Genomic DNA, 13,399 nt, shown 5'->3' with positions numbered 1-13,399 from the left:
TTACCATCAGGTCATGTTTTCTGTGACCTCTTCACTTTACTGATGAAGAAACTGAGGAGAGCTCAAGATTGAGTCACTTGAACAAGGCCATTTAGCAAGTTGGCGCTAAAACCAGACCAACCTGTCCACTTGGCAGTCACAACTAAAGAAAGCTAAGTGAAAAGTGAAATCAGGACGTTTTCAAGAGTGTGTCCAGCCATTTAAATGGAAAATTTGCCTGACTAGCTTTCAGGAATTATCAGATATTCTTTGGACTATTAACCAAGAACAAGATTAGCACAGGAAACTGTATGTGTAAAGCCCCCAAAATGTTATTGCACTTTATCACAGTGCACCTTCTAAAAGGCAGCCATAATGCATTCTAACCTTGAGTGAGTAATTCCTCATTCATTGGGCTGTTAGGAACGAATGGTGTATTCCTCCTCTATTAGTTTTCTGGATAATTGAACCTACCCTTTCATGTGCCAAAATTTGTTTATATGAATATTTTCTAAAATATAAAATTTACCCTTCTGTTTTCTTAAGCAGAAGAAACTGAGTATTATTTGGAGGTGTTTTTTTTTGATGGTTCAGCGTTGTCTTCGTGAATATCAGTTGTTTCACAGAATTTATGTGATTTCCTCAGAGACCATTAGGCTGTATAGTGACTGTTCTCCTAAATTCTCCTAGACTGATAAGCTTTAATGTTCTTGGTGCTACTTCTGATGTGTTTTTTGTTTTGCCTTTGTTAGGTAATTGTTGTCTTTTGCTGTTGGTGCATTATATTGACTCATATTAAAATCAGCATTTGCCTAACATTTTGCATTGTGTGGGTGAGAGCTTAGTATGGTTCTACCCCATCTGCTGACTAAGGGCATAAAGTGTGTGGCAGCTTTTTAAAATTTACTTAGGGGCCAGTAACTAGGCTAGCCAGTTTGTGTCAGGGGCCTGAGGTTATTCACAATTGATTTCTGAATGATGGAAATGCAGCGTAGATTGTATTTACTGGTATATCCTTATGTGGGGACTAAAAATTGCCATATGATGTTTTCTCAAGGCAGTTATAGTGATATTAAAACTAGGTTTACTTAAGGATTCCTTCAAATAGGAGGTCCAGTGGACATTGATGGTTGTTTCCTGATTATAAAATATCTGATTTGGGCCTTGAAATAAAAGCAATGTATTGAAAGTGTCAGTCATAAAGATTAAACCACCTTTGAAATGATAGCTTTTTAAAGGAAAATATAGAAGCAACAGATTCGGTTTCATGAAAACATTTAAGTGCTCCAGCAAACATTCATTTAAAAGTGAAATGCATTTGACTCCTTACCCAATTATAAACTATTGAACTTTAAGTGAATTTAAAAGATAACTGGTGTGGGGGTGTATTTGTTTTTAGATGACAGGAGTTACTGGGAAGAAAGATAGACAGTTGCTATCCTAGCACATTAGGCATCAATATGATGATTTCCTATGTCAGTGAGATTTTTTCAAGTTGTGAAGATTCATTTGCTGTTAAACTTAGTATGTCAACAAATTTTGCATGTACATCTGGGGAAAAATAGCTTCATGTAGTTTTTTTGCCATGAGAATAAGACTAATTGGCAGTTTCCAGAGAAAGACCAATGCAATTACACATTTTTCTCAGTACCAACTCTGAGAATTTGTTACAGATGTACTTGTGTGCTCGTAAAATAAGATATGTATAGGAGTTTTCATTGTAGCTTTTATTGTGGTAGCAAAGATTGGAAATACCCCTAATGTGTAGGGTACGGTTAAATGAAGTATGACATATCTATACAATGAAGTACTCTACAGCTGTGAAAAAAGAACAGGTGTTCTCTATAGGCAGTTTTGGAAAGTTTCTAATGTACTTGTTATTTGAAAAGAGCTGAGTTCAAACAGAGTGATAGTAAACTACTTTTTGTGTAAAGGCAGTAATAAAAATATATGTTCGTATTTGCTTGTATTTGCATAAAGAAAATCTGGAAGGGTATACAAAATCTAAATCCTGTGTGCAAATGTGTAGATGGGACTTTTACTCTATATTTTTTAGATTGTTTTTAACTTTTGAATATGTGAATGTGTTATTAGTTAAAAATAGTTTTGGGGGCCAGCCCAGTGGTGTGGTGGTTAAGTTCATGTGCTCTGCTTCAGCGGCCTGGGGTTCACAGGTTTGGATCCTGGGTGCCGACCTACACATGGCTCATCAAGCCATGCTGTGGTGCCCATCCCACATAAAATAGAGGAAGATTGGCACAGATGTTAGCTCAGCAACAATCTTCCTCAAGCAAAAAGAGAAAGATTGGCAACAGATGTTAGCTCAAGGCCAATCTTCCTCACAAAAAAAATAAATAAAATTAAAAGATAAAATAAAAATAAATAAAAATAAAAATAGTTTTGTTTTATTTGTAAATCAAATGAGAGAGAAAGAAAGGGGCAAGCCTACTATATTTACCAGGAAATTAGCCAATTTTACTCCTGTATCCCCAAAGCCTGGTGGATAGGAAGCACTGAATAACTATTTGTTTTACAACTGAAAAATGAACTCTATAATCTTTTGATGATCTCTTTTAGCTTCTTTCTTTCCTTTTTGCTGAGGAAGATTTGCCCTGAGCTAACATCTGGTGCCAATCTTCCTATTTTTGTCCTGAGCCGCTGCCATTGGTGTAGGTCTGCACCCAGGAGGTGAACCACTAGGCAACGGGGACTGGCCCACTTTTAGCTTATTTCTTAAAGTATCTTTTCAATATGAGAAAAACAGCGTGGTAAATCATGTGTTGATTCCAGTATAGAAATAAGAGAAAATATCTAAGTGAGAGATAATGAGATACATAGTTTATTATTATACCATGAAGTTTCATTTAATTTGTATGATATTGATATTAAAGAATAAATGGTGTTTTCTTTAACTTCATTGAAAAGTGAAATCAAAGTTTTCAAGAGATTCCTATTAAATTAGGTAGTAAGCTTTCATAATTAACAAATAAAAGCTTATGAAATTTGAGAGCAGGGGAAAACGCACACATGTTCTTTATACTGCCTTACCCTCTGTGGTAATTGAGTTTCCCACCTGAGGGCAGATTTTCAGGGCTGAGACTGTTTCAGAAGCTCTGTTACAACAGCAGCAGCAGCAGCAATAGCAGCAGCTACTCCTGACACAAAACCCAAATATCTCTGAAAATACCGTATTATAGGTTGGGGGATGGAGCAAGATAATAGGGTGAATGGCTCTTGCACCTTCATTTATAAGAGTCCAGGAACTTAGCTACTGAGTTGAAAATTTGGTTGTTCAAAGAAGTGGTATAAGAACCGTCAGTTTTCCCCTTTAGATTATATTTATATCAGTTCCTAAATTTCTTACAAGGATTTTGACTACCTTGTTTATCTGTGTATTTGTGTGTAAACTCCTTTTAAAAGAAAGCTATAGATACAGAAAAGTGCACATATTATAAGTGGATGGCTCAATGAATTTTTCAGAAGCCAAATACACCCATGTAACCAGCACCCCGATAAAGAAAAAGAATGTTATTAGTGCCCTAGAGCACCTTCATGCTCCCTTCCAGCCTGTGTCCCTCCCCACGCAATAACCACTACCTGACTTTTAACAGCAGAGGTTAGTTTTGCTTGGTTTTGTATATGTAGAATTACACAGTATAATTTTTTATTTTTATGTATGGTCCTTTGCTCGACATTACGTGTTGAGATTCATCTACATTGTTGCACGTAGTTGTGGTTTGTTCATTTTGATGGCTACATTCCTTTATATGACTGTATCCATTTGTTATCCATCCTCTTAATGGACATTTGGGTGGTTTCCATATAATGCTACTATAAACACTTCCATACATGTTTCTTGATTAGCATATTTACTTGTTTCTTTTGAGGATTCATGTGTGAGCAGAATTACTGGATCATAAGTATGTATATGTCCAGCTTTAATCAATATTGCCAAACCGTTTTCTAAAATGGTTGTACTAGTTCCATTCATATGAGAGTTCTAGTTGCTCCACTTAGTCTTTCCCCCACCTTTTTCATTTTCAAATTCTAGTGGGTATAAAGCAGGAAACCATTATCATTTTAATTTCTAGTTCCCTGATGATTAATGAAGTTGAACACCTTTTCATATGTTTATTATATATTTACATGTATATTGACTCTTTTGTTATTCTTTTGTGAAGCACCTGTTCACTTCTTTTGCTCACTTTTCTGTTGGACTGTATTTTTCTTTGATTTATAGGAGTTCTTTATATAATCAGAATATGAGTCCTTCATTGAATGTAGCTATTGCAAATATTTCTTCCTCTCTGAGGTTTGCCTTTCAATCTGTTAATAGTGCCTTTGATGAAAAGAAGTTTATGACTCTAAAGTAGTCTAGTTTGTCATTTATGTTTAGTGCTTCTTATGTTTTGTTTAAGAAATATTTATCTACTTCAAGGATGTTCTGTGTTTTTCTCTGAAAGTGTTATTGTTTTTACCTTTTAGATTTGTAATTTTAGACTGTATTTTCATGTTAAGCAATTTTGCTTTGCTTTTTAGATTCTCTAAACAGAAAAAGGAAGTAGACTTATGTTAATGACCGTGATTATATACTTTCTACAAAATACTCCCTTTAAGACAACTGTATTTATCTATGTTTACCTTACCTGCAGCTTTAATGTACTGCTTTGTTTATTTGTTTGTTTTTAAAGAGAGTCTATTAGATTATTCAGGGAAGAATTTCTGGGGGTGGGGGGCAATGAATGTTACGATTTTCAATATTTTTAGCAATACTACTATTCATAAAAATGTTTATCCATGAAATATAAAATTTTGTGAAGTATTTTCAGATACAATCCCAGTTAGCTCGTTTGGGTATAGTTCTGTTAAAGCTTAGGATATTTAATTGAGGGAAGAACTAAGTTTTAGCTTTAGTCACCAAAGCAATATAAAATGCTGGTTGTTATATTTAAAAATTATTTTTATAAGCTTCTCTTAAGTTATTTTTATTTTAAGTAGGATTTCTTGTGAACATCCGTTTGTGTACAAGTCAAGAACATTTATAAGGCCTTATGTGCTACTTTTTATTCAGAAATATTTTAGACATATGTTCTGATTCTGTGCTGTTATTCATATTGCAGGAAAGTGTTTTTATATGCCTTGGTATTTTAGTTTTTATCTTTCCAACAATGTATATTATTAACCTCATGATTATTGTAATATTCAATTTTACATGTATATTTCATAATGAGAACAATTACTTACTTAAAACTATTTTGTCTGTGATCACAATGCTGAAATCAAAGAAGGTGGCCGTGCTTGGCTTAACTCAGCACTTAGATTTGTTTCATGTCATACACTTTTTACTTTAAAGCATCAAATTAAATATTATTTTATCCTGGCTTTTATTTTAATTCATGCATTTAAAAACTGAAATTCCGATAAAAGATAGTTTCAGAATAAATTCAGTGTATTATTTATGAGTGGAGCAACACATTAGCATTGCGTTCACAATAGATCCTATCGCTTTTATTCCATCTTACAAGCTTAGCAGCACAAACAGAATAATCAACATATTATTTGGCTGTCATCTGCGGAACAGAAACCAGAGATCACAAGGAGGTTTTCCCTAGCTGCGGGGATGGCCTTTTTGTTCCAAGCCCCCATCTGGGAGGGCCACGGTGTGTTATCATATGGAACGCGGGGTTTTCTGTAATCTGCTTAGCTGCACTGCAGTTTGAATCTTCATTCCATGTTTGTGTAATTTATAATTTTAATGAGACCATGGCTCTTGTGGGCTTTGAAATATATTAAAAGCTCTTTTGTGCATATGCTTTTGTTCTTGCTTAATAGGCTCAGTGTATTTAAAACTGATGAATTTTTATTCATGAATTTGGATGTCTGGGGATTAACTTAGACTGAATATCATTGCGCTCATCTATTGATGGTTAGAAAGTTTTTTATTGTTGTTATTTTGTTTTAGTATTATGTGTGTTTGTGTGTGTCTGTGTGTTACTTGTAACCGGAAAAGGAAGGAACTTACGTAATTTTAAAAGGATAGGGAAAAGTGGCGTGGCTAGGTTATAAAGAATTGATTTGGGTTTTATCCACCTTATTTGTTGATACTTATATTTCATCTTTGGTCTTAGTATTTTAGATAAATGTTATAAAAGAATAATTATGAAAGCAACTTTGAAATGAGTTAATACCTTATATACTATTGTTTATATTGAAATAATATTCCAATGTGTGACAAAGATAGACTGTATTTTAATTGTGTAGTATGACTTGTCTGTCGTCATACGAAATCAGTCATTAACTTTCTTGAATTAAATTAGGTATATGCTTTATATTTTAACTATAGTTTTCCTTGTTTCTTTAAAACCCTTTTTATTAATGGATTTTTTTTCCCTACATTCCTGGATATGATGAAAAGACTAATGGAAAAGCAGCTTTTTAGTAATTTATAAAATTGACCTTTTTTATTTTGCTAAAATTCTAAAATACACTTAAATGCTTCAAATCTCTACAGGTATTGCTTATAATGTATTTTTAAAATGTGAATATAAACAACTCTATAACACCTTAGAAAAAAATCATGGTTCTTTCTAGAGCCAGACGTGTTTTTTGAAGTTGTTGTCTACTGGACTCAATGAGAGGTAACACACAGAACTTACTAGACTTTTATGAAGTTGTTCAAGGTACGTTTTTTTCTAAAAACCTATGTTTACCTGACTAAAGCATTTTTGTAGCTATAAACATCATTCTTTTTTGGTGATGGTTGGCACTTTGGCCACTCTCTTCTTCTCCCCCACTATCCTCAAGCTAGAAATATGAAATAGAGGCTAAAATGGTGGCATTTTGTTCTTTACCAGGCTTATCTATCAGATTTGACACTGGAATGCTTGCTCTTCCATAATCACCTTCTGCTGTGGTGTTCTTATTAGTTGTACAATTTCACTTCACTCAGGAATAGACTGTTGAAGATGTGTGGTCTGCTAAAGCAGTGCTATCCAACAGAAATAGAACATATCATCCATATATTTTATTTAACCCATTGTCTCCCAAATGTTATCTTTTTAACAGTAATGAATATAAAATATTTTACTTTTTTTGTACTAAGTCTTCAAAGTCCAGTGTATATTTTCTACTTACAGTACATCTGAACTTGGACTAGTCACATTCTGAGTGCTTCGTACCATATATAGCTAGTGTCTACCTTGTGGAACAGTGCAGCTCTAAAGGATTACGTATAAATATTATAACAGAAATGTGTATTTTTTGCATTCCTTATTGTTCTAATAATATCCTAATCAAGATAACCAAAGTGTATTCATGTGCTGTGTAGTTGAAGTTAGTGTTTTTTATAGCCCTACCCTTGATACTGTTGGTATATATTTGCCTGATCAGTATACAAAAATCAGAATTATGTCACCTGACTCCTGAGTACTTAATCAGATATTGCGTAGATATGCTTAAAGATATTGTGATGATGAGGAGATAATGGCTTAATGTAATGGATGTGGTATGTTCCTCCAAACTTGTCAAATAAGCCATACTCCGAGTGTACCAAGGAGCCTAATTATATAAGAATCCCATGGCAAATCTTAGTACTTTTTTTTTTAATAAAGTTAAGAACTCCTTCTCTTTGCATTCTTAGAATTTTTCTGGGGACAGGGGTTTGTGTGAATGTATATGACTCTCTCTTTTCATATAAGTTTATTTAGAGCTGGTATAGCTTTAAACTTCTTGGAAGAAAAAAGTTGAGCATAAAGTATTGTTTTCTAAATATCTCTAGGATTCTACACATTTTAAATGCTCTTTATATATTCAAATATAAGGAGAGGTTACTTCACGAAGTACTTTAAAAACATGTAGTTAAGAATTATAAAACCTTAAATTACAATTGATTTGAATTTATTTAAATATTTTAAAGTATAAAATGATAAAGGTGATTTATGTGAAATACTGCTGCTGTACCTATGTTATAAAAAGTAGAGACCTTGTGTGTAATTGACCTTGTTGCTCAAGTATGGTTTAGAAAGAAAATCCTGTGGTTTTGAGATCTCTGAATTTTTCACGTTTTCTAAATTTTTAGGGAAATGAGCTAATTTTTCTGTACTCTAACCTATGTGGATATTGGCTGATGCCTGTTGTATTCTTTTACTCACTTAAATTTTTATTGACTTCTCTCTGTGACTTCTGCATTTCAAATGTTGGCGCAAAATGTTAAACTCTTCTTTAAACAATACCTCTAGTTTCTTGGAGATGATAAGGCCATCCATTGATTTCCTAATTTTATTATGTACACAGTCAATTGTAATCCAAGATTACAGCAAACAAGATGTTAATTTCAAGACATAATCTATGTACATTTCAATTACAGAGCATGATTGTTACAGAAGCACAGAATAAAAAGGAATAACATTTGTGCTATCCTCACAGGAGCTGTCAATAAAAGATGTAATAGGGGATTTAGGAATCTGGAAATGGCCAGCTAATTTATGTGAATCTATTTTATTTCAGCTAGAAAGAGCAAGCTCTTTTTCGTCTGCGCTGCATATTGCAGAGCACAGGCTGTCTATAGAAAACCAGGCGGCTGCATATGGATAGTCCCTTGATATCATTCACTTGCTGTGTAATCTTATTATGCAAAGTTCTAATCTTCACCTAGAATGAATGCCTCTGGGTCAGAATATAGTCATATCAGGGTTTTTGAGGTCATGTTTTGTGATCCTTAGCTTATTCTTCTAAGTAGGGCTGGGATTTAAAGGGTATTCCCCAGACGCTGCAGAGATAGACAGCAGAACCTGCTGCCTTTTTGGAAGACAAGACCAACATGAGGTCCCTGGTAGGATTAAACTTGATTTGTAGCTGTAGGATTTTTTAACAGATGTATTATTGGACAGGGAATAGGGGGCCACCAGCACAGCAAAATTGAATCACGACTGGCCTTCTCATGGAGTTTGCTGCCTGCTAAAACAGCAGCTGCATGTGGATTCGCCTTCTTTCAGGTGAAGCGACTTCCAGTCATTTGGAAAGGATGGGATGAAAAGGAACCTTGGTGATAATTTTGATGTCTGCAAGATTTAGTACCAGTGTAATGGGATTATCGGTAACACCTTCACTGCAGAAAAACCCACCTGGCGCTATAACTGGCAGCAACTGAGAGCTAATCCTTTCCCATCTCTTGGATGTCATTCATGAAGCTCAAAGCGATTTCTATCCTGCTAACTGTGATTAATTTTATAAACAACAACAACAAAAAGTCGGGTGATCAAGGTGAAGGATATACTTCTTATTAATTATTTAAGATATGTAGCCTTTTAATCTATATGAGTTATAACTTGTGATATATAAACCATAAATATGATTTAAAATTTATTAAAATGTCCATATAGAAAAGTTGATTAATAATGTCTCTTATACTTTTTCCAGTTGAGTGACATAAAGTATTTGCTATTGGTAAAGGTTTATATTTGAGATTAAATATGAATTTAAATACATCAGTGTTCTTTTGGATATAAAGCCATTATCAATAAATTGATCAAAATGTCTGTAGGTGTAAGGAATTGGAATAATTTGTTTTATCATACATTTTAGCTATTTATGACTGCTTCAATTCTTGTTGATTAAATGTTTTTAGGGAATAAAACATGTAATGGTGTAAAAATATAGAGACACATATTTTTGATAATTAGGGGTAATGCTAGCTCAACTGCTGATGAAAAGGGCTCTTCGTAAAAGTATATGATCTTAATATGTAAAAGACCTAAAATAGTTAATATTAATACCAAATGACTTATCTTTTTAAATCAGAAATTCTTAGTTCAAGTTTTCCTTTAGCAGATGGGGGTTTAGTTGTTTGCTCTAGAATCTTGTATAAGTTAATTGAGGGTTTTTGGTCTTAACGTTTTATTTCAACTAAAAACTTTTATCAAGAACTTTGTTTAGAGGTGTTAATTATTTTAGTATTCTTCTCTTACACAGCCCAGAATAAACTGAGAGAAAATGAAGTGAAATTACCCCATCAGTCACCCAAACAGTATGCAACCTAACTGCCAAGACGGGAAAAGATAATTAGTGTTGTCAGTGTTATGATCCTGGAGCAGTCACTCTAAAAATATTTATTCATAGAACCTGATTTTTATCTTATTGTGTTTTTTGATTTAGTAGCTTTACATTTTAAAAAATAGATTATAAAACCTTAGTCTTAATATTTTTTAAACTTTAAAATCTTAATTACAGGTGACTAAAATGTTTAAATTATAAGAATAATTAAAATATAATCATCCATTAAACACAGTGTATTGATTTACTTGTAGCCTATGTTTACATACGGTACATTTTTTCTTCTCCATATGAGGTCTTTATTAGAAAAATCACTAAATAAAATATAATAAATTTATGCAGAGCACTTTGGTCAAACTTACCTAGCAAGCTTGTCATTCTTAGTGGATTTTGTTTTAACTGGTTCCTAGCTATTGTAGTCCAAAATGTATTTCTTCATTTGTCGACACATTATGAGAAAGCTTAACAATATTTCTAGTGAACTGCTTTATAATAGTTTATAAAGGACTTTTTTAGCCTTCTGTTTTGATTTTTACTATTAGAAAAGCTGTTTATTTAAAACTGTATCACAATGAAAAGATCTATCCATGAAATAAGTGGGCTAAAATATTTTTCTTATCTTCATAATATAACTACTTGTATTTTAATTATAAAATGTTTGGTTTGTGTAATTTCGTATTATTTTACCAGGTAGTGTATTTTCTCAGGGTAACTTTCTATGGCAGTTAATGACATTATATAATTATTTTTAAAAAGTAGCTTTCCTTTCAAAATAAAATTTGTGTCAAAGCTTTTATTGAACGTGGTCACTCTTTCCTTTTCCACTTTTTATTCAGCTATTTACTGAATGGCCCTGAGAGTTAGCGTTTTTCTTTCTCCATCCTCAGCATCATTCTTCTTTGATTAGAGATGGTTACTTCCTTTGGAAAGTCCCAAATAAACTCATCTTAATTAAATTCACTGTAAACGTATAAAGTCTTCTCAATGATACGTGTTCTCTTCAGGTAAATATAGTTTACTTGATTTAATACTTTATTGGTAACTTATAAGAAATTTGGCTCCTCTTTAAGAGCTGCAAATGCTAATTTAATTTATTGCACAGGTGACTCAATGAGATCAATAAAGTTAAGGGAGGTATTTTTGGAGATAAGGAAGAGGGATAAAGGTTAAGAGAAAAGAGAAGAAAATTTTTTTTTAAAGAATAAGTCAGGTGTAACAAAAAAGCAGGATAGGAATCATAGGAATTCTTGATTATTTAAGAGATGATAGACTTTTTTTTTCTTTTTTGGTAATTTTGAGACTTACTTACTACCTCTCTAAAGGCCAGTGCATGAGCTGTAGACAGGCACAGCGACAGCCAGCCTGTGATGGTGCTGAGTGATGTTTCTTCCGTTCGGATGAATGCCCTGCCACTGTGCTTGTGCACCTTGTCCATTGTTCTCAATGGGGGATCATCTGGCCATTGGGGTCACTGGTGGATCAGGGGCTGGTTTTGTATTGCAGTGTTTGGAAGCTGGTACTTGATTGTACTAAAAGTGCCAACTGCTTATGCTGTCTAAACATAAAATTAGTTGATTTGGGGTATATATAAAAAGTGAAGTTCAGAAAATAACATTGGATTTTTTAAAATCACTGAAATATTTTGATTATAAAGTTTATCTGATGATGAAAATTTATAGAATTATCCCAAAGTTAACACTCAGTTTAAAAATAAGGAATGGTTAAATTTTGTCAAGTTCCTAAAAGTGCCGCCTGAGTCTCAGCGGTCTCAAGTGACAGCATAAAGTCCTTTACTGGGCTCCTTCCTGGGAGCTTATTAAAACCACAGATTCTGCAGCTCTGCTCCCACTGATTCTCATTCATGAGCTCAAGGATGGTAACCTGGGAATTTGGATTTTGAATTAGATTTTCAGGTTATTTTGATGCCGCACGCAGTCAGATTTAAAACAGTATTCAGTGCTTTAAACTTTAAAGTGATGGCAATTATTTCCTTTGGGAATAATTCAAAATAAATAGGTTTAAATAAAATCTTCATAGATTATGGGGATCAGAGCTCCTTGAATTTGCAGTCCTAGAAAATAAAAAATACCTTCTGCACAAGTCTTACAGTAGATTTAACATTAGAGATTTGAACAATTCATGAGCAGCCCTGAAGGTGATTTTGAAATGGCAGGAATTTGAATTACTCTGATGGAGAGGCTGCTGTGAGAGTGAATTATTTAGCTCTTGAGCAGAGTACGCCACTCAGCATCCATGTCTTAATGAGTCTTTGTTGTTCTCTCCTTGTCACAATAACTTCCATTCAGGGTCTGAAGTGGACATATATCTTTCAGTTACTTTATATACATCTTTATAGGAGAAAAATGTATTTTGTGTAGGTATTTTGAGTTGGAGAAGTCACAGAGGTCTCAGGAATGTCATAAGTCCGCTGTTTTTTTCTTGTCCAAATGAAGGTAAATGTAGCAAAACTGTAATGTTGGGATTTGTCTTCTGCTGCACGTCTCCTCTCTCCTCACCTTTTCTTAATGTGAATGCTGCTTTAAATGCTAACGTATTCACCAACTGTTCCTCTTATCAAAACAAAAAAGGATGATATTAATTACTTTTTTGATTGGCTGCTTATTTTAAAATGAGTGAATTTCTGTAAACTTCTGGTCTCAACATTGGCACTTCACATACTGTTTTCCTGTTTCTGAATCGAAATGCTTTCTCTTCTTTTGGAAGGAATTCTAGACCTGAACAATCGGATGAGTATTTTCTCTGTGGCTCTGGGTGTTCTGCAGTCACTCTAAGGCTCCTTTGACGGGTAGATCTAAATCAAGGTCTTAGACTTGTGCTCCCGTTCCCAGACACTTCAGGGATGGAGGAATCTCTAGTTTCTCGCCAGCTTCTAGAGTTCACTCTGCTCCATCTTTTTAGCTAGTTTTAATGTTAGTCTAACCTCTCTTTTTCCCATGCCTATTTTATAGTTTCCAACAAATTTCTTTCATTTTAATTGAGGCAGTATAGCTTGGTGGTGGACTGTAGAGCCCACTTCTAAAATGAGGTGGACAGTTGCCCCATTTTGAATCTGGCTCTGCTGCTTATGAGCTGTGTGACTTTTAATAGTTCCTTAACCTCTCTATCCCTCGTTTCTTTATCAGCAAAATGAGATACTTAAGTTCTCATAAGGTTATTGTAAGAATTAAATGAGCAAATATATGTAACTAGAAGCGTGCCTGGCTCATAGCAAGAACTGCTATTTAAGTATTTGCTGTTATTGTTGTTGCTGTTACTTTGGTTGGTATTTGAGGACTTTTTGTGTGTTTAGAAAGAAGCCATTATTACCAACGTCGCACCTAGTGTTTTCCAACTTTGTATTATAGGAAGA

The 13,399-nt window shown here is 33.7% G+C and overlaps 1 protein-coding gene across 12 annotated transcripts in view; it reads left to right on the top strand.

Annotated features, from left to right (window-relative positions):
* Positions 1-13,399, top strand: part of IMMP1L (inner mitochondrial membrane peptidase subunit 1) — a 73,592-nt gene that overhangs the window by 19,829 nt on the left and 40,364 nt on the right. For 2 of the 12 annotated variants that reach the window (XM_070626566.1, XM_070626574.1), the window contains exon 3: positions 8,973-9,240. The exons of the other annotated variants lie outside the window; for them this stretch is intronic. In XM_070626566.1, the coding sequence (XP_070482667.1) occupies positions 9,153-9,240 (88 nt within the window). In that variant the 5' untranslated portion in view covers positions 8,973-9,152. The remainder of the gene's footprint in view (positions 1-8,972; positions 9,241-13,399) is intronic. 12 annotated transcript variants of the gene reach the window in all.

This window comes from Equus przewalskii, chromosome 6, assembly GCF_037783145.1.
Source record: "Equus przewalskii isolate Varuska chromosome 6, EquPr2, whole genome shotgun sequence".
Classification (NCBI taxonomy): domain Eukaryota; kingdom Metazoa; phylum Chordata; class Mammalia; order Perissodactyla; family Equidae; genus Equus; species Equus przewalskii.
The sequence above is the reverse complement of the archived record's forward strand: the minus strand, read 5'-3'. Positions and strand labels throughout refer to the sequence as shown.